The 22,342-nt window shown below is 40.8% G+C and overlaps 2 protein-coding genes across 3 annotated transcripts in view; one reads left to right on the forward strand and one right to left on the reverse strand.

The window, feature by feature from the left end:
- Positions 1–22,342, reverse strand: part of anapc5 (anaphase promoting complex subunit 5) — a 38,954-nt gene that overhangs the window by 15,580 nt on the left and 1,032 nt on the right. For both annotated transcript variants that reach the window (XM_068055004.1, XM_068055003.1), the window contains exons 3-13: positions 21,049–21,158; positions 19,347–19,551; positions 14,162–14,228; positions 12,987–13,088; positions 12,111–12,301; positions 11,439–11,520; positions 11,138–11,230; positions 10,043–10,224; positions 9,250–9,385; positions 6,965–7,039; positions 5,466–5,587 (exon numbers count right to left, since the gene is read on the reverse strand). In XM_068055004.1, coding sequence (XP_067911105.1) covers positions 5,466–5,587; positions 6,965–7,039; positions 9,250–9,385; positions 10,043–10,224; positions 11,138–11,230; positions 11,439–11,520; positions 12,111–12,301; positions 12,987–13,088; positions 14,162–14,228; positions 19,347–19,551; positions 21,049–21,158 — 1,365 coding nt within the window. The remainder of the gene's footprint in view (positions 1–5,465; positions 5,588–6,964; positions 7,040–9,249; positions 9,386–10,042; positions 10,225–11,137; positions 11,231–11,438; positions 11,521–12,110; positions 12,302–12,986; positions 13,089–14,161; positions 14,229–19,346; positions 19,552–21,048; positions 21,159–22,342) is intronic.
- Positions 19,807–22,342, forward strand: part of rnf34a (ring finger protein 34a) — a 62,205-nt gene continuing 59,669 nt past the window's right edge. Inside the window, exon 1 of the mRNA XM_068055007.1 lies at positions 19,807–19,904. The gene's annotated coding sequence lies outside the window, so the exon portion shown is untranslated. The remainder of the gene's footprint in view (positions 19,905–22,342) is intronic.

Consider the following 22,342-nt stretch of genomic DNA (forward strand, 5'->3'; position numbering starts at 1 on the left):
GCTCTGGAAGTGGTTCAAGAGTTCACCTACCTAGGCTCAACTATCACCAGTAACCTGTCTCTCGATGCAGAAATCAACAAGCGCATGGGAAAGGCTTCCACTACTATGTCCATACTGGTCAAGAGTGAGAGAAAATGGCACACTGACACGGAACACAAAAGTCCGAGTGTATCAAGCCTGTGTCCTCAGTACCTTGCTCTACAGCAGCGAGGCCTGGACAACGTATGTCAGCCACGAGCGATGTCTCAATTCATTCCATCTTCGCTGCCTCCGGAGAATCCTTGGCATCAGGTGGCAGGACCATATCTCCAACACAGAAGTCCTCGAGGCGGCCAACATCCCCAGCATATACACCCTACTGAGCCAGCGGCGCTTGAGATGGCTTGGCCATGTGAGCCGCATTGAAGATGGCAGGATCCCCAAGGACACATTGTACAGCGAGCTAGTCACTGGTATCAGACCCATCGGCCGTCCATGTCCCCGCTATAAAGACGTCTGCAAACGCGACATGAAGTTCTGTGACATCACAAGTCGTGGGAGTCAGTTGCCAGTGATAGCCAGAGCTGACGGGCAGCCATAAAGGCGGGGCTAAAGTGTGGCGTGTCGGAGACTTAGCAGTTGCCAGGAAAAATGACAGAAGCGCAAGGGTAGAGCCAACTGTGTAACAGCCCCGACAACCAATTTTATCTGCAGCACCTGGGGAAGAGTCTGTCACTCTAGAATTGGCCTATATAGCCACTCCAGGCGCTGCTTCACAAACCACTGACCACCTCTAGGCGCTTACCCATTGTCTCGAGACAAGGAGGCCAAAGAAGGAAAAGAAGAAGGAATTTAAGGTGAATGATTGCATAAATATTATTACAAAATCATTCTGGGATATTTAACCAGTGTTTTAGAAATTAAATTCCACAATTTCATCCAGTTTTTAATGAAAACTGTATACCAGTGGCCTCCATTAAATGTCACTTTATTTATATACTCAATTCCACCTTTTTTCTTAAAGCCCAGGATTCACAGCAAGATGGCAAGCATCAGGGTGGGCTGGAACAGATGAGCATCGGCTAGGAGTAATGTGTGGCAGTTTGGTGTTTCTAATAAACTTAAGCATACGATCCCGAACTTGCAGAATGAAAGTTGAGAGAGACATCTCTGACAGGAGTTGGGCAATATTATGCGTACGTTCCAATATTTGTTTTACAGATTAGTTTGTAAATTATACTTTTTAAATCTGCATATAGCTTTCAGGGCAAGAGGAAAAATGGCAGATGATATTTTTTTCAAAAATTCTCCAGCAAATGGTTTGTTTGTTCACCTTCTTTCGAAGGAATTCCTATTAACATTAATATATTTTCATTTCAGCAAATAAGGTAGAAGAAATTTAGTTGAGGTAGGACAAACATTTTAACCAGGACAGGCATTTGCATGAGTTATAATGTACCAGCAAAACATGATAGTCAACAGGAAATTCACACTTCAGTACATTTCCTGTGGGCAGCTTGCCAGTCAGAGGAATTAAAATAATAACCAATATGTTTAAATTCTAAGTATCTATTTATAAAAAGAGTAATAGTTTTTGAATTCAAGCAAAATAAAGTGAAAGCGGTGATAGACAAAGAAAAAGGCACTATTTGGCTCATTATCCATCACTTATGCTCTCAATTTAAAAAAGCAGTTGATAACAAAATGTGAAACTTTACCTGAAAAACTTGTTCTACAGATTATTTGCTTTTCTGTTTCAAAATGATTTGGAATCAAAGTTAGAAAACATATTACATTTATAATCACACAGAAATATAACGGATACCTACTAGGAAATTATGAACATGGCACATACCCAGGCTGGGATTGGAGCAAATTAGGATGGTTCTAAAGGACAAGCTTGATGAGCAGAAATGCATCAAAGCAGGGGGAGGGTGAAGGGGACAGAGCTGTGGCTTCCAGGCCAGGTTGGTCTGGGTAGAACTCAGATAGGTGGTGCAGTATGGTGGTGGTGACAGCAGTTGCATGGACAGGCCTGTTTTTAAAATAAAACAGATGGTCTGCATGACATTACTCAGGGATGTACCAGGTGTACAGAAGTAGCTGGACCACAAGTATTGACATTGGCATTCTGGTGAAACAATAAGCCTCAGGCACCTCACGCAGGTTAAGCTTCAAACGATGAAATTTAAGTATAGGAACAAGAGAAGTCTGAAGGCAAGTCAAAAAAATGTAATTCCATTTTCATGTTATAAATTATATTTTTTTTAACCTGTCAAGTTGGAAGATTGAAGGAGAAACTGTTAAGGGGGAAACTTTTCAAGAAGTATTTTGAACTATTTAACTTTTGTTTCCTTTTATTGGTAGACATTGCACACGGACTTTCTCTTGTGCAAAATATTTAGTGCTGAGCTATAATTCTAAGAAAGTTGCAAAGCTTTTGAATTGTAATATTCTATGAATATAAAATTTGAGCCAAAAACGTAGTAAGATGACTAAAATGGACAGTGTGATGGAGAGATTTCTAAATTCACTTGTAACAGCCCTTCAAAACACTCCCACAGGGGATGCTGAGACCAAGTGGGCCCACATCAGAGACGCCATCTATGAGTCAGCTTTGACCACCTACGGCAAACGTGCGAAGAGAAATGCAGACTGGTTTCAATCTCATAATGAAGAGCTGGAACCTGTCATAGCCGCTAAGAGCACTGCACTGTTGAACTACAAGAAATCCCCCAGCGAGTTAACATCCGTAGCACTTAAAGCAGCCAGAAGCACTGCACAAAGAACAGCCAGGCGCTGCGCAAACGACTGCTGGCAACACCTATGCAGTCATATTCAGCTAGCCTCAGACACCGGAAACATCAGAGGAAACTATGATGGCATTAAGAGCGCTTTTGGGCCAACCATCAAGAAGATTGCCCCCCTCAAATCTAAATCAGGGGACATAATCACTGTCCAACGCAAACAAATGGACCTCTGGGTTGAGCACTACCTAGAACTGTACTCCAGGGAGAATGTCATCACTGAGACTGCCTTCAATGCAGCCCAGCCTCTACCAGTCATGGATGAGCTGGACATACAGTCAACAAAATCGGAACTCAGTGATGCCATTGATTTCTCTAGCCAGCAGAAAAGCCCCTGGGAAGGACAGCATTACCCCTGAAATAATCAAGAGTGCCTAGCCTGCTATACTCTCAGCACTACATGAACTGCTATGCCTGTGCTGGGACGAGGGAGCAGTACCTCAGGACATGCGTGATGCCAATATCATCACCCTCTATAAAAACAAAGGTGACTGCAACAACTACCGTGGAAACTCCCTGCTCAGCATAGTGGGGAAAGTCTTTGCTCGAGTCGCTCTAAACAGGCTCCAGAAGCTGGCCGTGCGCGTCTACCCTGAGGCACAGTGTGGCTTTCGTGCAGAAAGATCGACCGTTGACATGCTGTTCTCCCTTCGTCAAATACAGGAGAAATGCCGCAAACAACAAATGCCCCTCCACATTGCTTTCATTGATCTCACCAAAGCCTTTGACCTCGTCAGCAGACGTGGTCTCTTCAGACTACCAGAAAAGATTGGATGTCCACCAAAGCTACTAAGTATCATCACCTCATTCCATGACAATATGAAAGGCACAATTCAACATGGAGGCACCTCATCAGACCCCTTTCCTATCCTGAGTGGCATGAAACAGGGCTGTGTTCTCGCACCCACACTTTTTGGGATTTTCTTCTCCCTGCTGCTTTCACATGCGTTCAAATCTTCTGAAGAAGGAATTTTCCTCCACACAAGATCAGGGGGCAGGTTGTTCAACCCTGCCCGTCTAAGAGCGAAGTCCAAAGTATGGAAAGTCCTCATCAGGGAACTCCTCTTTGCTGACGATGCTGCTTTAACATCTCACACTGAAGAGTGCCTACAGAGTCTCATCGACAGGTTTGCGGCTGCCTGCAATGAATTTGGCCTAACCATCAGCCTCAAGAAAACGAACATCATGGGGCAGGGCGTGTGGGAAAATGGCGCACTGACACGGAACACAAAAGTCCGAGTGTATCAAGCCTGTGTCCTCAGTACCTTGCTCTACGGCAGCGAGGCCTGGACAACGTATGTCAGCCAAGAGCGATGTTTCAATTCATTCCATCTTCGCTGCCTCCGGAGAATACTTGGCATCAGGTGGCAGGACCGTATCTCCAACACAGAAGTCCTCGAGGCGGCCAACATCCCCAGCTTGTTCACACTACTGAGTCAGCGGCGCTTGAGATGGCTTGGCCATGTGAGCCGCATGGAAGATGGCAGGATCCCCAAAGACACATTGTACAGCGAGCTCGCCACTGGTATCAGACCCACCGGCCGTCCATGTCTCCACTTTAAAGACGTCTGCAAACACGACATGATGTCCTGTGACATGATCACAAGTCGTGGGAGTCAGTTGCCAGCGTTCACCAGAGCTGGCGGGCAGCCATAAAGGCGGGGCTAAAGTGTGGCGAGTCGAAGAGACTTAGCAGTTGGCAGGAAAAAAGACAAAAGCGCAAGGGGAGAGCCAACTGTGTAACAGCCCCTACAAACAAATTTTTCTGCAACACCTGTGGAAGAGCCTGTCACTCTAAATTGGCCTTTATAGCCACTCCAGGCGCTGCTCCACAAACCACTGACCACCTCCAGGCGCTTACCCATTGTCTCTCGAGATAAGGAGGCCAAAGATGGAGAGATAGATACATAAATGGTGTGACATTACACCCGTGAATCAAAAAAGAAACTGCAGGACCAGTTCACTCGAACTGGGTGCATGTAGTCTATTAGCAGTCAGAGATACTAAAACTCAAGAGACTAACCTACTGACATTAAGGTTATGGAGCAGATGTTTTTCCAGTGGTACCCCATCAGCACAACCCCCTCTTCAACACGCTGACCAAAAAAAAAAAAAGCTTACAAAATCCCTGTAAATACATTTTCAAAAACTAGCCATAAGTTTTTCTATTTTTTTTTATTAAGGAAAGCAATTTTATTTAATAGTACAAAAAAAATGACCAGGTTTGTTTTTGTAATTCAAGAAAACTAATCAAATCAGCAAAACTCAGATTCGATTAAGTTCATCAGATCATTCAATTTACACAAATTCCATTCGAAATTGAGCTTCTTTAATTCATTTTTCCAAAAGCATCTAGTTATCCAATCTTTTTATTGTTGAAAGTAGAATATTTTGACATGAAACTAGTGACAGCTCTGTTATGGGAACAAGAGTAGGCTATTTAGCCACTCAAGTCTGTTGCGCCATTCAATGCGATCATAGCTGATCTGTGATCTAACATATAGACCCACCTTTGCCCCATATCTCTTAATACCTTTGGTGAACAAAAAACAATCAATCCCAGATTTAAAATTAACAATTGATCTAGCATCAACTGCTGTCTGCCGAGGATGTTTGGAACTCTCTGCCACTCTTTGTATGTAAAAAACATTTTTACTGAGAACTATTCCTTGCACTTACCTATACAGTCCTTCTGGTCCATTAAGTGCTGCTATTCCAGGAACAAGGGAGTCAGCTGTATGATACTTCCCATCATTCATTGCTCGATTAAACTGTATATTTTGGTCAAATAGCATCCAGAGCTTTTAGGTACAGAAAAAATGATTATAAGCACTGAACTATGCAGAGCTGTAGATGAACAACTGCACAACACTATTCTATGCATTTTTAGGTCCAAGATACCAATTAAAATCTTGAGGCGATTTATATGAATTTATAGTACATTGCAACACTCAGTAACCTACAATGAGATTTCCTGCAGTGTGTATTACAATTCAGGTTCTCTCCAAATACTAGTGTTCACGACCAAAAGGTAGTTTCTATAATAGGACTGATATCTCCACTGAACGTAAATGTTTAACATGAATGAGATAAATGTGCTGAGGACCAAGAATTACCCCATTAACACAGCACAGTCACTGAAAACTATATGGACTGCCACCATTTTCTCAGCATTTCACAGGCATATTTTCAAGCTAGATCATTGCACAGAGACAGAAAAACACGGCATAAAAGTCTAGTGGTAAAATATTTGTCAAACTCAATGCAAAATCTGTGCCAAAATAATAAGTCTTGAATTTTCAAGAGTTCCTTTCAGTAAGTTGCAAACAGAATCTGAAGAATCATCACTCAGCAAAGAATTCCACAAACTTTCTCTAGGTCAAATCCATTGAAATAGACAATGCGTAACAAAGAACTAAACTAGGGCTGCAACTGTTTGCTCTTTGAAACGCAAGCAGTCACACTGAAAAGAAACAAATAAATAGGCCAGGGCTTTTGTTCCTAATCATGAACCCATGCTAGAAGTGCATTCATGTGGATTCTAGGCATGGACAGGATCCAGCTCAGCTGTTATAACTCTTCCTTCAGCCTCCCTCTTTCCTTGAAAGGAGTTAAGGAACTCAGCAATGTAGCAGATCACAGTCACAGACTTACAACCCATCAAACTGGTGAAGTCAGTTGGTTCTCCAGTTCACTGTCTACTTCCACTGAATCCAATAGGAGGTCTGTAGAGATGGTTGAAACAGAAGCAGGAGCTTTTTATGGTCACTGGAAACCCGGATGATTAACTTTCATACAGGTCATCTGTCTCGAGATTTTACAGAAACTGTAATTTAAATGCCAATCCAGCTGTCAGCAGCTTAAGGGCAACACTGTCTATACTTATAGCTCCCCTCATTCAAAGTAAATACACAAGTATCAATGTGTACAGTTGCTGTTGAGGCATTAACCCTTTCTTCCCAATAGCCAAACAGCAAAAAAATAAAGTAAGCACTTTTAGACAAGGAATTCTTTATGGACTCAGGGCAGTAAAAACATTGTACACCTGTTCTGAAGAATTGTTACACCTTCTGTTAAATGACTGTAATCATTTACAAAATTAAACACCGTCACAAAAAGACGACATCACAATTATCTTCCGTATCAAACAATAAATGTTGGCACAATTGTCAGCGTACCTTTGCATGCTGGCTGTGGGGAGGAAACCGATCTTTTAAATGCTTCAGGATTTCAGAAGCAGCCGAGTAGTGACCCTACAAGTCCAAAAATACATGTCATTTATGTTGACAGTCACAATCAAGCATATATTTAATATTCAATTGTGTTAGCATTTCTGCTGCTTGGGTCCCTTTTAGGTACGTGAATCAAATGAAAAAAAAAAATTACATTTCTGTTGTTTTATATTAAATGGAGTTCGATACCCAGTTACTGATATTTTGTGAAGAAAATCATTTCAGGTGCTCTGCTTCAACTCAAGGTGGAGACTAATCATTATGATTGCCTTTTTAAAAACAAAGGTCATATGATGAATAGCCTTTTGATTAGTACACTTGAGTTGGTTTGGAAGGGATAACTAATCTGAGAAGTGTGAAAGAGCCAAATTAACAGCATGGAGACAAACTCGAAAGTGCCCAAAATTATGGCCATTTCCATTAATGCTAATTCAGCTCCCCCTCATGGTCAGGTTTAGTAACTGCTCTTAGCCAAGTAACCTACTGGTTAGCGAAGTCCAAAGTACGGAAAGTCCTCATCAGGGAACTCCTCTTTGCTGACGATGCTGCTTTAACATCTCACACTGAAGAGTGCCTGCAGAGTCTCATCGACAGATTTGCGGCTGCCTGCAATGAATTTGGCCTAACCATCAGCCTCAAGAAAACAAACATCATGGGGCAGGACGTCAGAAATGCTCCATCCATCAATATTGGCGACCACGCTCTGGAAGTGGTTCAAGAGTTCACCTACCTAGACTCAACTATCACCAGTAACCTGTCTCTAGATGCAGAAATCAACAAGTGCATGGGAAAGGCTTCCACTGCTATGTCCAGACTGGTCAAGAGAGTGTGGGAAAATGGCGCACTGACATGGAACACAAAAGTCCGAGTGTATCAAGCCTGTGTCCTCAGTACCTTGCTCTATGGCAGCGAGGCCTGGACAACGTATGTCAGCCAAGAGCGACGTCTCAATTCTTTCCATCTTCGCTGCCTCTGGAAAATACTTGGCATCAGGTGGCAGGACCGTATCTCCAACACAGAAGTCCTCGAGGCGGCCAACATCCCCAGCATATACACCCTAAGCCACCGGTGCTTGAGATGGCTTGGCCATGTGAGCCGCATGGAAGATGGCAGGATCCCCAAAGACACATTGTACAGCGAGCTCACCACTGGTATCAGACCCATTGGCAGTCCATGTCTCCGCTTTAAAGACGTCTGCAAACGCGACATGAAATCCTGTGACATTGGTCACAAGTCGTGGGAGTCAGTTGCCAGCGTTCGCCAGAGCTGGCGGACAGCCATAAAGGCGGGGCTAAAGTGTGGTAAGTCGAAGAGACTTAGCAGTTGGCAGGAAAAAAGACAGAGGCGCAAGGGGAGAGCCAATTGTGTAACAGCCCCGACAATCAAATTTTTCTGCAGCACCTGTGGAAGAGCCTGTCACTCTAGAATTGGCCTATATAGCCACTCCAGGCGCTGCTCCACACACTACTGACCATCTCCAGGCACTTACCCATTGTCTCTTGAGATAAGGAGGCCAAAGAAGAGGCCATTATAGACCCAGAAAAACACATACCCTGTGCAGCTTGACCCAATTCCACATTAAGGTCTTGAAACAGACATTAGGCCCTTGATTTTAGCAACTGACAGACTTCTGGGAACGGATGGTAAATTGGGAGATTGTACCCAGAAATTAGCCCTCCACAAAATATTTTACGCCCAATAGATAGGTGCAATATCCTCCCTCTCCGGGGAGCTTACTCTTTTAAGAAAACTCAGTGACCACAAAATTACTACTTTAACCATGTGACATTATACTGTAATTAGGAAATTGGAAAAATATGATCACAACACTTTTAGGAAAAATTCTTCAAACAATATTCTTGTGAACTATCTAGCTGAAATTGAGCAAGACAGGCAAGAAAGTGAGAGATTTGACTGCTGGTTTGTGCTTAATAAACTGATCTCAGCTTAGACGCAGTAGGGGCACTTTGATTGGCCTCAGTGTACCTTGGGCCAGGGGGGAAAAAGCCCAGATACCTGGTCCTAATCACTATAGTGAGCTCTGCTGAAGTATGCATGTGAAGATAGGTTTGAGCACAACCATAATGTCCCTTGTGGTAAGAATGGCCACTTGGGCAAGGTAGAGCTGTAGCTCTACTCATAGAGCTGTAGCTCATCAAGGTGGCAATGCCTGCAGGAGAAAAGGTTAGACAAAACAAAAGATGGAAAAAAAAAACACAAATCCAACTCACCTGTTCTGCATGAAGTTCTGCCAGGTGACACAGTACTACAGCCATTGCCTCAGTGTTATTTTGATGGATATCCATGTTTACAGACTCCAGACTGTGCATGTACAAAAGAAGCTGTGTTTGCTGTAGAGCCATTGTGCTACAATGATAAAAAAGTGAAACACTAAACATTAGCGCTGTGAATTATTTATTAGAAATCATGACAAACATTCTTGAAAGTTTCATTTCGCAGGTAAATCTAAATCGGTGACACTGAGGAATATAGTACAATGCAACACCAGAACTAGGTTGCAAGCCGGGCACCAACCCTCTTCTGGGGTATCACCACTGGACTCAAAAAGGGGAGGGAAAAGAATAGTGTTCAGTAAGTAGAGTCCACGTTTTACGATGATCTCCCCTCTCCTTCCTCCTGACAAATTAGGTTGCTGATGCTCACTAGAGAATAATATCCACTTGAATATGGTACCAGAGTACAGAGACTCATTCTCACAAATTCTCACTCTTTGTTAATGATAGAAAGGCACTGAACAGAAGTCAGATTCTTTCATAATCTTTGAGGGAAGAAGATTTTATTTTAGCTATTTTTGAAAAGCGGTCACTATATGCTTTTGGAAACAACCTAGCAGAAATTAATAGAATTGGACATGGCCTAGATATAGCTCACTATTTGCCCTTCTCAATTGTGGAATGATGCAAGATATATTGGAAACATTAATACACATTTAATTTACTCCTGGGCCAAAATATCCACAATATTCGATGCACCAATTAATAAAAATAATACACTATTATGTACCTTTGTCCATACATTTTCCAAATTGCAGTTTTCTGTGCTATGCTTACATCAATAAGCTCTGAAAGTCCATGTTTCCAATGCAACATATCAGAGTCCTTCATGGCATCCATTAACTTGTTTGCTGGCCTTCCAGAAAAGGTTCTTTGTTGTACCAGTGATTGGATGCCCAGAGAAGCCAGATACTACAAAACAAGAAAAGTTAGTTATCAACACAATGGGAGTATCTTTTTTGGTGTTTTTGTGATGTGGTAAACAACAATAAGACAGCATTTATTGCCAATGCCTAGCTGGCCTGAAGGGATAAATAGAGCTGGAGTCACATGTAGGCCAGACCAAATAGGGGTGGCAGATTCCCTTCCCTGAAGGACATCAGTGAACCAGTTAGGTTTTGCTAACCTACAATGATCAGATTTTGAAATTGAAGGTTTAATGGTAGTGTATGTGCTCATGACTTCTGGGTTTGCTAGTCCAATACAAAAACCACTGCATGATTATACTGCAGCAATACTTCAAATTTAACTTTAGCTACCTTAATTGAACTGTATGTCAGTTTACTATATAAAGGATTGTAAATACTTTATAAAAACACATTTCTGATTATAGTTTAAGGTAGAAAATTGTGCTATTTTTATTGTTTAAGAGGCGGGTTAAGCATAAACTTTATTAAAATATTGCTTAAATAGCATCTAGTTTATTGGGGAGGCAGTGGTGTAGTGGTCATGTCACTGGACTAGTAATCCAGAGCCCAGGCTCTAGGAACATGGGTTTGAATCCCACCATGGCAGATGGTGAAATCTGAATTTAATTAAATTAATACAAGTGAATTAAAGAAGAGCTAGTCTAATGGTGACCATGAAACCACTGTCGATTGTTGTAAAAACCCATCTGGTTCACTAGTGTCCTTTAGGGAAGGAAATCTGCCGTCCTTACCTGGTCTGGCCTACATGTGACTCCAGGCCCACACCAATGTGGTTGACTCTTAAATGCCCTCGCAAGCCACTCAGTTCAAGGGCAATTAGGGATGTGCAACAAATGCTGGCCTAGCCAGTGATGTCCACATCCCACAAACAAATAGACAAAAGGAAAATTACTCACAGGTAAGCCAAGCTGCCCAGCCTTTTTAACAGAATGTTCAACGAGAACTGCATTATCAGATCCCTTCATCTGCTCCAGTATGTAAAGCCAACTCTAGAAACAAAGCGACAATAGGCGTGATCAAACTTACAATGTACATTAAAAAGTAAAATATCAAAATTCAGAGTTGTTTTTCCATAACATCCATCAGTAGAAATGCAATACTAAGCATTGAAAAAGATGGAGACTACATTACAGACTACAGAAAAACAATTACTTTGTCTTCTCCCCCACCAACCACCCCCCCCACCCCGCCCCTTACCAAGCAGTGCTGTAAACAAACATGGTCGCTGGATTCTTGTGCAATGCGAATAGCTTCCTGTAATGCAAACTGGGCCTGCTCACTACAGAAATAAAGATATAAAAGTCAGGTTGTCAAGCAGCACATACTACTTAGAAGCATTAATTGTACTCTATGTCCCAATTATATTAGAGAAGCACTTCATGAAGTAGTTCTCCAGTGTTAATTAGCTCCCAATCCCCCTGCTGTTGAAATTAGTATTTGTGTAGTTGCTTTTTAACAGTAGCCATAGCAACTGAAAAAAAAAAATCACATTCTCTTAATTGCTCGATAAGGATTATACAGGCCAACTTTAGAATAACCACATCTCTCTCGATACAGACATGATCAGGAGTGCTTCAACCACTCAACCTTCCTCTTTCAGCAATGTTTTTTGGCTACAACTACTAGGAATGTTTAAAGTTGAGGTGAGGTGGTGGTGCTGCTGCTGCTACTATCAGAGACACTACTGAAAAATCGCCTACTTTGGTGCTGCTCCCTTCCTCCAATAGCCATGTACATGCTAGATACCCATTAAATAAATAAAGACTGGCACCAAAGATATGAAATCTTCGTTTTGCAAAGAAATTAATGTGTTCTTCTGTAGCACTCTAGAACAAGCACTCAATATTTAGAGCCAAAAATGTTACCTACTGGTGGCCAAATCTACAGTTTAAAGCAGCAAGATTGAGAGCAGCATATCGTAAACTTCGTCCAAATCCATCCTCTCCACTGCTTTTGCTGTCGCTGCCAGTAAGAATCAACCGATCAAAATAGTGAAGGAGGCTGTGCATAGCACTGAAGTAGTCTTGTACACGAAGGCTATTTAGGTAGCTCAAATAATGCTGAAATCACATAATATATTAAAACATTATAACTTACTTTAAAATAATGAATTTGTAAAAATATTGGATAGATCGCACGCTAATTTTCCAAGTTATTTTACACTGTATATTTAATTCATTGTTGCACAATTTATCAGGCTCATTTCACACAATCACGTTCTGGTCAGAGAGCAGGGTGCAGTAAGGGCAGTCGTTGAATTAAAATATGACAGCAACAGACAAAAGTTATTTCATCAGTTCAAATGAATGCAATAGTGGTTGTAGGGCACTGGGGATGGGGTAGAGGAGAAATGTGGAACTGATTCAACTTATCTGAAAATTTATAGTACTGGAAACAAAGGAATTACCAACCATTTTTGGAGAGGTGGGAAAAGCAAGCAAGCTATTCATGGCTTGTAAACTGAAATTGCTTCAGGAGTACAGAAATACATTAAATTATTACCCCTTACTCTATAGATCAAATATTAGAATGTGACACCTACAGCATTTTGAAAATATTTTCACCATTGCATGTTCATTCACCAGTAACATACTGTTACAGCCTTTCAAAAGATCCTTTGTCAACATTTACCTAGTTAAAGCAGCATTGGTAATGACTGATGGATTTTTTTTTTTAACCTCTACCAATGGTTTAGTTATCAGAAGTAGAATTTCAAGCAGACACAATAAAAATTCTAATACTTACAGCCTCTGAAAAATCGGGATTAAATTTGAGTAAGTTATTCAGTTCTTTCTGTAGAGCAGCTGGTGAAAGAGCCTCGTTTTCATTGTTTTTCAACAGTGATGCCTACAAAATTTAAAGTCCATATTTGTCATTTCATCCAAGCAAAGCTGATAAACTAGCCAATAGTGACACCATAGCATTAGCTAATTGTTTTAAATGCACACGGAGCAGGATTTAATTCTATACTTATAAAAGATTATCATCTCGCTGAGGGAATGACCATCAGCTTGTACTAAAGATGAACTTATATTCTGCATTGGTTAAAAGCAATCTAAACTGGTCTACTTCATCTGCTTCAAAGTCAATATTAAATATTTAATTGATATCCCATATATGGTTAAATAACTCCTTAGAAAGACAGCATATTTCTGGGTTTGTGTTGACTGGGATTCTATGTTTTACTAGTTTCATACCCATACAAAAAATATGGAAACCACTACTGCAAGATTAATCTTACTTGCTGAAGGTACCCACATCAAACCTAAATCACATTCCACAAGGCACTTTTCTCCAACCACTACCATCCAAGCAACTTACTATGTGACTGAGAGTCAACAGCAGATAAAAAGAGTGTCAGCCTTTTTAAAAACTTAAATTTACTTTTCTACATATTATCTTTTCCATCTCTTCTAAAAGCTAGCTTTAGAAACTGCTTACCTCCTATCTTATTCATCCATTTTGGAGGAGAAAGCAACATTTTTAAAGAAGGGTTAAGGGTAAATCCAGTGACTATTTTTGTCAGAACAGAATGCAATCAACATGGAAGGATTATAAATGTAAGCAGGTCAACCTCTAACAGACTTTTTCCATGTCAAAAAAACAGCAAGAGACTCCTGGCCAGTAGACTGATCATCAGCCCTGACATCAACAGCAGATCCAGACAAGTAATACTTTGCAAGTGCAATAAAAACAGGTAATGGTTCTATAGTTGTGAAACGATAGCCCCTCTCATGACAGTGAATAGGTGCATTACCCAGTATGGTACTGAGCCACACAGACCAGGGAGATCCAAGGATTGATTCCTGGCCTGTGCCACCTGTGAGACACGCAGCACAGCTATTTGCACCTGTGAATATTTATCACAGCAAACAGTTGGTACTTTAAAACAAAAAGGAATAAAGGCAGCCATACTATACCTGTTGAGCAAGGAAAAATTCTGCCTGTTTCTGGGATAGAGGTCCTCTGTCAATAACTTCATCATCCCTGTCAAACAATATTGTAGCATCAATCATTTAATTTTAAGAGCTCTTTATTTGTTACATATGTAACAAAGCTGAGCTTTATTAGTTAATTTACTGCTTGCCCTTCACCAATCCTAGCTGAAGTTCATATTCCTGTAGTGGCAAGGAAATAGACTGAAAGACGGGTATGGGGCAACTAAAAATGTAATCCCTATAACTTATTTCATCAGAATGTGACAGAACATTGAAATTACAAATTTCAGAATAGGAAAATCAGATGTTTAATTGCTATTAGGTTTGCATTGATACAATATCAGTGGTTCAACAAAATAGATAAGTTCACTGATACTGAACTAATTAAATGTGAGACAACATTCTTGTCCTCTGCTCACATCAGTTGCTACTTATCTGTATAACCATGGAATTTTTAAGGGTAATGCAAAGTTACAGAACCAAGATCAATGAAAATTGGGGAGTCCGGATAGGTAAAAGTTACAGCCACATGATCAGGGCACATGGGGTAACATAATTGGTCCAAGAAACAGCTGCAGGGCAAAAAGAAACACACAGGAGCAGCAGTAGGAGCTTAAGAGAGTTTAGCCCAGTCCAGCGAAGGTATGTTGAAGGATGAGTGAAGCAAGAACAGAGTCATCAGACATGGAAAATCCAACAATACTTTCCTTCCTTGCTAGACTGCACTAGTGATTTTCAGGGAGTGACCTGCTGCAGTTCCGTTACCAACAGAAAGAAAAGAGTTAGGAGTTCATACTGGAATGACGGACACTCTGGATCTGTCCAACCCTGGCAAATCACGCTACTGGCTGGGAAATACAATTCTTTTTATGTAATGTGTATGTTTTTAAACCAGGTCAATTGCCATATTGATCAGCTTTAAAAAAGAAAATGCACCAACAAGAGGCCACATTAGAGCAACCTGGGATTGTTACCAAGTACAATTATTCAGTGAAGAAATTTAAATTATTAGGAAACCTATTTCCTACACCCATTAAGTTAGAAACAAATTGAACTAAAAGATCAACAGACCACTGCAAGTCCTGTCTAAGAGTCACGTTCAAACGGAGGCTTTGCATGTATGGGATTCACCCACAGTATGCCAATTAATGTAATCTGTTTGTTGTCAATATATCTACAATAATATACCTGGTACTGATAACCTTGGGTCCCTCATGCCTCACTAAAAATTAGCACAGGTAAAATGACCTTTTAAGGGGAACAAAGAACACACTTCAATCTACAGAAAAAATGTTTTCCAGCAATCTTGGTTGTTTGTTCCTCCTTCTCCTTTGTAAACTGTTTTTTAGGAAGGTTACTGTTGGCTAAGCAGAGGAATTATAGTCAAAAAAACCTTGTGCAAAAATTTACAGAACACAAGCAGGATGTTGTGGGATAGCTTAGCCAGCTAGTCTGCATGATGCAGATTTTTTTCCTTCTTTCATTCATTCATGGGAAGTGCATGTCGCTGGCAGGGCCTGCATTTGTTGCCCATGCCAAATTGCCCGAGAAGGTGGTAATGAACTGCTTCAGGTCATTCTGGTGTAGGTACATCCACAGTGCTGTTAAGTAGGGAGTTCCAGGATTTTGACCCAGTGACGATGAAGGAATGGTGATATATTTCCAAGTCGGGCTGGTGTGTAATGGAGGGGAACTTGCCCTTGTTCTTCTAGGTGGCAGAGATCATGAGTTTGGAAGGTGATGTCGAAGGAGGCTTGGCAAGTTGCTGCAGTGCATCTTATAAACTGTGCACACTACAAGCTTGGTTGGCAGGTGGTGGAGGGAGTGAATGTTTAACGTGGTGATTGGGGTGCCAATCAAGCAGGCTGCTTTGTCCTGGATGATGTCGAGCTTCTTGAGTGCTATTGGCGCTGCATTCATCCAGGGAACTGGAAAGTATTCCATCACACTCCTGACTTGTGCCTTGTAGATGGTGAAAAGGCTTTTGGGAGTCAGAAGGGAAGTTACTCACCCCAGAATTCCCAGGCTCTGATCTGCTCTCGTAGCCACAGTATTTATATGGCTGGTCCACTGTGACCCCCAAGAATGCTAATAGAAAGTTTTTCAGTGAATGTCAAGGCAAGGTGGTCGGATTCTTTCTTGGTCATTGCCTGGCACTTATGTGGCACAAAATGTTACTTGCCACCATCAGCCTAAGCCTGAATGTTATCCAGATCTTGCTGCATGCAGGCACGGACTGCTTCATTCTCTGCACAGTTCCATTTGCAACTAAAATTGTGCAATCATCAGCAAACATCCTCAATTCTGACTTTATGTTGGAGGGAAGGTCACTGATGAAGAAGCTGAAGATGGTTGGGCCTAGGACACTGCCCTGAGAAACTCCTGCACGATGTCTTGGGGCTATGATAATTGGCCTCCAACAACCACAACCATCTTCCTTTGTGCTAAGTATGACTCCAGCCAGAGAAGAGTTTTTGCCCGATTCCCATTGACTTCAATTTTGCCAGGGCTCCATGATGCCACACTCGCTCAAATGCTGCTTTGATTTCATGGGCAGTTACTCTCACATCATCTCTGGAATTCAGCTCTTTTGTCCATGTTTGGTTGTAATGAGTCTGGAGCTGAGTGGTCCTGGTAGAACCAAAACAGGGCATCAGTGAGCAGGTTGTTGGTGAGCAAGTGCCATTTGATAGCACTGTTGATGACATCTTCCATAACTTTGTTGTTAATTGAGAATAGACAGATGGACAGTAATTGACTGGATTGGATTGGTCCTGCTTTTTGTAGTTGGGGCGTACCTGGGTAATTTTCCACTTTATTAGCTAGATGCCAGTGTTGTAGAAGTACAACTAGTTGTGGAGCACAGACCTTCAGCACCATAGTCGGGATGCTGTCAGGGCCCATTGCCTTTTCTGTATCTAGTGTACTCAGCCATTTCTTGATATCACGGGAAGTGAATCGAATTGGCTGAAGACTGGCATCTGTGATAGTTGGAATAGGAGGGAGCCAAGATGGATCATCTACTCGGCACTTCTTTCTGAAGATGGTAGCAAGTGCTTCAGTTTTGTCTTTTGCATTCATGCTGGGCTCTGCCATCAGTGAGGATGGGGATGTTCAAAGCCATTAGTTGTTTAATTGTTCAGCACCATTCACAACAGGCTGTGGTAGGACTGCAGAGGTTTGATCTGGTCCATTGGTTGTGGTATCACTTCTGTTTATAGCATGCTGCTTCTGCTGTTTAGCATGCTTGTTGTACAGTGTTATAGCTTCACTAGGTTTGGAACGCTATTTTTAGGTACACCATGTGCTGCCCCTGACATGCTCTTCTACACTCCCCATTGAAGCAGGATTGATCTCCTGACTTGATGGTAATGGTAGAATGAGAGACAATGTCAGGCTATGAGGTTACAGAATGTGGTGGAATACAATTCTACTGCTGTTGACAGCCCACAGCACCTTTGAGCTGCTAGATCTATTCTGAAATGTATTCCATTTAGGATGGTAGTAGTGCCACACAACATGATGGAGGGTGTCCTCAGTGTGAAGATGGGACTTCCTCTCCACAAGCACTGTGCTGTGGTCACTCCTACCAGCACTGTCATGGATAGATGAATGTGCAATAAGTAGATTGTGGAGGATGAGGTCAAGTAGGTTTTTCCCCCTCTTGTTGATTCACTCACCACCTGTTGTAGGCCCTGCCTGGTAGCTATGTTCTTCAGGACTCACCCAGCTCACTCAGTAGTGGTGCTACCGAGCCACTCTTGGTGATTGACATTGAAGTTGTCCACCTAGAGAACATTCTGTGCCCTTACGACCCTCAGCAATGTTTCTTGCAAGTGTGTTCAACATGGAGGAGGTTTAATTCATCAGCTGAAGGAGGGCAGTTGGTGGTGATCAGCAGGAGGTTTCCTTGCCCATGTTTGATATGATGCTGTAATATTTGGAGACAATGCTGAGAACTCCAGGGCCACTCCCTCCCCACTGCATATCACTGTGCTGTCACCTCTGGTGGGTCTGTCTGTCTGTGGGAGAGGACATATTCAGGGATGGTGATGGAGGAGCCTGGGATATTGACTGAAAGGTATGATTGTGTGAGTATCACTTTGTCATGCTGTTGCTTGACTAATCTGTCAATTTTGACAGAAGTCCCCAGATGGTAGTGAGGAGGACTTTGCGGGGCAGACAGGGCTGGATATGTCCAGTGCCTCGATCGATGTCAGGTAGTTCATCAAGTTTCATTCTTATTAGACTTTTTCATAGCAGTTAGATACAACAGAGTGGCTTGCTATGTCATTTCAGAGGGCAGTTAAAAGTCAACCACAGTCAAGCCAGGATAGGTAAAGGCAGATTACCTTCCCCAAGGACATTAACAAACAAGATGGGTTTTATATGGGTAGATATGAGATGTCAACCAACTCTTCAAAAATTAGGAGTGATCCAAATCACTGAAATATGCAATCCACAATATCAGCACAAGCTACGAAGATCTGCAATCAGCACAAGTAGAATCTTTCTTTGTTAGAATGGATTAGTGAGAACTGTGGTGCTTATGGGGCACAGACTACAGTGGATGATCAATATATTATTGATTTAAGAAAACATGCACAGAGAGTTTATCAAATAATGTACCATCTAAATTTAAAAAGAAAAAAATCTTTTATTTTTATGGTCCTGCAGAAGATTGCCTTTTTAGGTATCCAAATTAACTGGCAGCTGAAAAAAACAGAGCTCATTTCAAATATAGTTCCATGCTTAATCCCTTCATGGATATCAATCAGGAGGCACCTAAACCAAGAAGGTTCACTCATGATCAAGGTATTGCTATATCAACCAGCTGCTATTGAATCTTCCTGGTTCAGACAACTCCTGACCAGCCTCCAGGACTGAAAGAATACCAGTTAGCAATATTTTCAATTATCCACTTCATAACGGCCTTGCAACCATCATCAATTAAGCAGCTCAACAAGACTGTAGAGAATTGAACGTTAGGTATTTGCAGAACTAGAAAGTACAATTCAAAATATTCTAACCAAGTTGGAGCAATTGAGAAGAGGGAAAAAAAAACTTAATATGAGGAATGCTTCTCATTGAGAGTAGTTTCCTCACCTATGTCTTTATTCTCCTTTAAGCAATGAGAGATATGTTAATAGTACCTGATGAATCTTACCTTAATGGAAATTCTAATTCCTCTTTTTCCATCTTTCCTTCTAGATCTAAAGAGGTTAATTCCATATCTGTATCTTCTCTTTCTACAGTTGTTGAAGACATCTTTTCATAGTTTTGATAATACTGCTGTAAAGCTGTGTAAAGCTTATAAACCTGACTGAAGGACAGCTTGTTGTAAGCCAAGATCATGTGCCGCAAGAACAGACCTACAGGAACATTAAAAATTAGTTATCCAACTGACTTCAGTCTATTTTCAAACTGTTGTCCTGGACACAAGTTAATTAGTACAAAACATAATCAGTAAAACTGTTCATTCTAAATTAAGTTTTGTTAGAAATTTACAATCTGGCAGTGAGCTTTGGCCCAGAGGTAGCATTCACACCACCAAATTGGAAGGTTATGGGTTCAAGGTCCAATCAAGCTAGCCCCAACAAGCAGAGACAAGAGCTCCAGTGTCCAAATACTGAGTTAGCATCTAACCAGATGACGGAGTTCTGGTCCCCTGCTCGCGCTAATACTGGATCGACATCCAGCTGGGTACTCAGTCACTTCTCTCCAGGTAGGGATTTGAGGGTCAAGTTATCAACCTGTCCATGTTTCTAAAAGGGGAATTTGTTACAATCTAGAGCAAAAAGAAATAGGGTACTTCATGTGCCATTATATAAGGAAGCAACAACTTTCCCTACTGCAAAACTACCTTTTTTTTTTTGAATAAGAGGAATATTTCAAACAACAGTTAAAACATTGTCTTTTGACAATTATTTACTCTTTTTCCTCTTCAAAATCCTCCAAGAGGTTAGTGGCTTTCTTTTGTTTAAAAAAAAAAAGAGGGGAGAGGTCACGGGGTAAAGTATAAAATGGGAAAAACAAAAAACATAGGCATTGTGCAAATAAAATGTCTACACTCAATATCTGTGACAATGTTCCAAACATAATTTCTCTTACTTGTAAATCAATGTCCACCAGTACACACAAAATGCATTGAGAAAACTGAGGAACTATGGTAATGTGTGATTCAAGGCAAAGGAGAATTTTTGACTGTGTGAAACAGCTGGAGCTATGGACAGATGAGTAGAATTGCTGTGAACCCAATAGTTCAGGTTAATACATTAGCTGCTCCAGCAATGGTTAATCTTGCCAGAAGCACAATGGACAGCTGGGAAATCTCAAGTCATCCACCAATTTCCATTATCCACCGGAGGGATTCTCTCCACAATGCAGAGATTTGAAATCGAAAATGAATATCAAGCTGCCATTTTTTCACCTGCTGCCAATGAATTTGGATATCTAAAAAGGCAATGTTCTGTAGGACCATAAAAATAAAACTTTAGGATCTTTATCTTTTAAATTTAGATGGTATCTTATTTGATGAAAAACACACTGCATATTTTTTTTAATAAAAATCAATGAGACATTGATCAAACACTATAGTCGGTGCCCCATAAGCATCACAGTTCTCACTGATCCATTTTGCAAAATGAAAGGTTCTACTCGTGATGATTGCAGATCTTTGTAACTTATGCAGGGTTTGATTTGAGATCCACAATGGCAGATATTTGAAACTGAATATCAATAACCTGAAGGTACATGAAAACAATTCCCAGCTATAAATTACACAATCAAAAATATATAGTTGTGCAGATTGCATACTAGTGACCACAGGGATAATAAATATTTCATGGTCAAATATTAAAAATTCATACCTATAACACTAGTCTTGTGAACTGCTGGTTCTGTCCCACTGAAAACATTCTGTAGGGAATAGAAGAAGTTTTCCATATCTTTCAACTCCCCTTCAGCCATCAACTTCACTCTTAAAAAGATAAATTGCAAAATTATACTATTCAAATCTATCTTTTAGAAGAGAAAAATAAACTAATGAATCTCTTGTTTTATTTCAATGCAATTACAATAAGCTTCAATGTGATTTTTTAAATGAGTAATGAAATTGTTCTTCCTATCTCCCGATGAGCACATTATCCTGCTCGTTCTAATTTGGAGTCCGTAGCATATCCCTAATCCCTAACTTGGATTTATTTTTGTATTTGAGCTAATAAATGTGAATAGTTTCGTTTGTAGCTTTCCCTCCCCACAGGATCAAATACATTTATCTCCCACATCCTCGTAATATATAGAGTTAAACCACCACCTTTCCATCCATATTATTTTGCAAAGACACTACCACAAAATGTTGAACTAATTTCCACCCTCTGGATTTAGACACTTTTCTCTGGTTCCCACCATATCATTGCTCTCCAAGTCCACAATATCCTGCAGTTAATGCAACTTGTTTTGAGGCTTCTAACATTAGTGCCCAACTTTTACAGTCAGTGGCAAAATGACAGTGTTCACCGCTGACCTCAAAAGACAGTTGCCCACAAAAATCTAGTATGCTTTAAGGCATGGATTTCACCTTTCCCAACTTTAATTTAGTTGGTCATTTGGTAGTACAGAACTTGAGTATTGCTTAAAATAGACATGTCGAAGCTTTTCATCTTGCACTCATCAGGACAATCCACAAGAATACCAATGAATACCAATTCTTACGGATTGTCCTGATGAGTACAAGACGAAAAGCTTCAACATGTCTCTATTTTTAGCAATACTCAAGTTAATTTAATTCAGATGTCAGCGAGAGACGATCTCTAGCATCCAACAACAGTGAAATTGTCAATCAAGCTAAGCAGCCAACCCCATTCAAGAATTCTCAGACAGCAAACTACGAAGTAACAGGTAGGTTTAATATTATACTTCTTAATAATTTTATAGAAAGCAAAATAAAGATTGGGACATGCACGTAGGATTAAGATAGAAGCTGAAATATAAATACATTTTAAAATATTGTACTTTTAAAAAAAAATCTAAATTATCATGAAATGGGGAAATTTGACATTCCAGAATTATAAAATTAGTTTTTCAGGGCCAGAGAGATTTTTCAGCAGAAACTATGATGTAGTATGTTATTAAAAAATCTGTTACATCTCATGCAACAAGGCA

Source organism: Heterodontus francisci, chromosome 23 (genome assembly GCF_036365525.1).
Source record: "Heterodontus francisci isolate sHetFra1 chromosome 23, sHetFra1.hap1, whole genome shotgun sequence".
NCBI lineage: Eukaryota > Metazoa > Chordata > Chondrichthyes > Heterodontiformes > Heterodontidae > Heterodontus > Heterodontus francisci.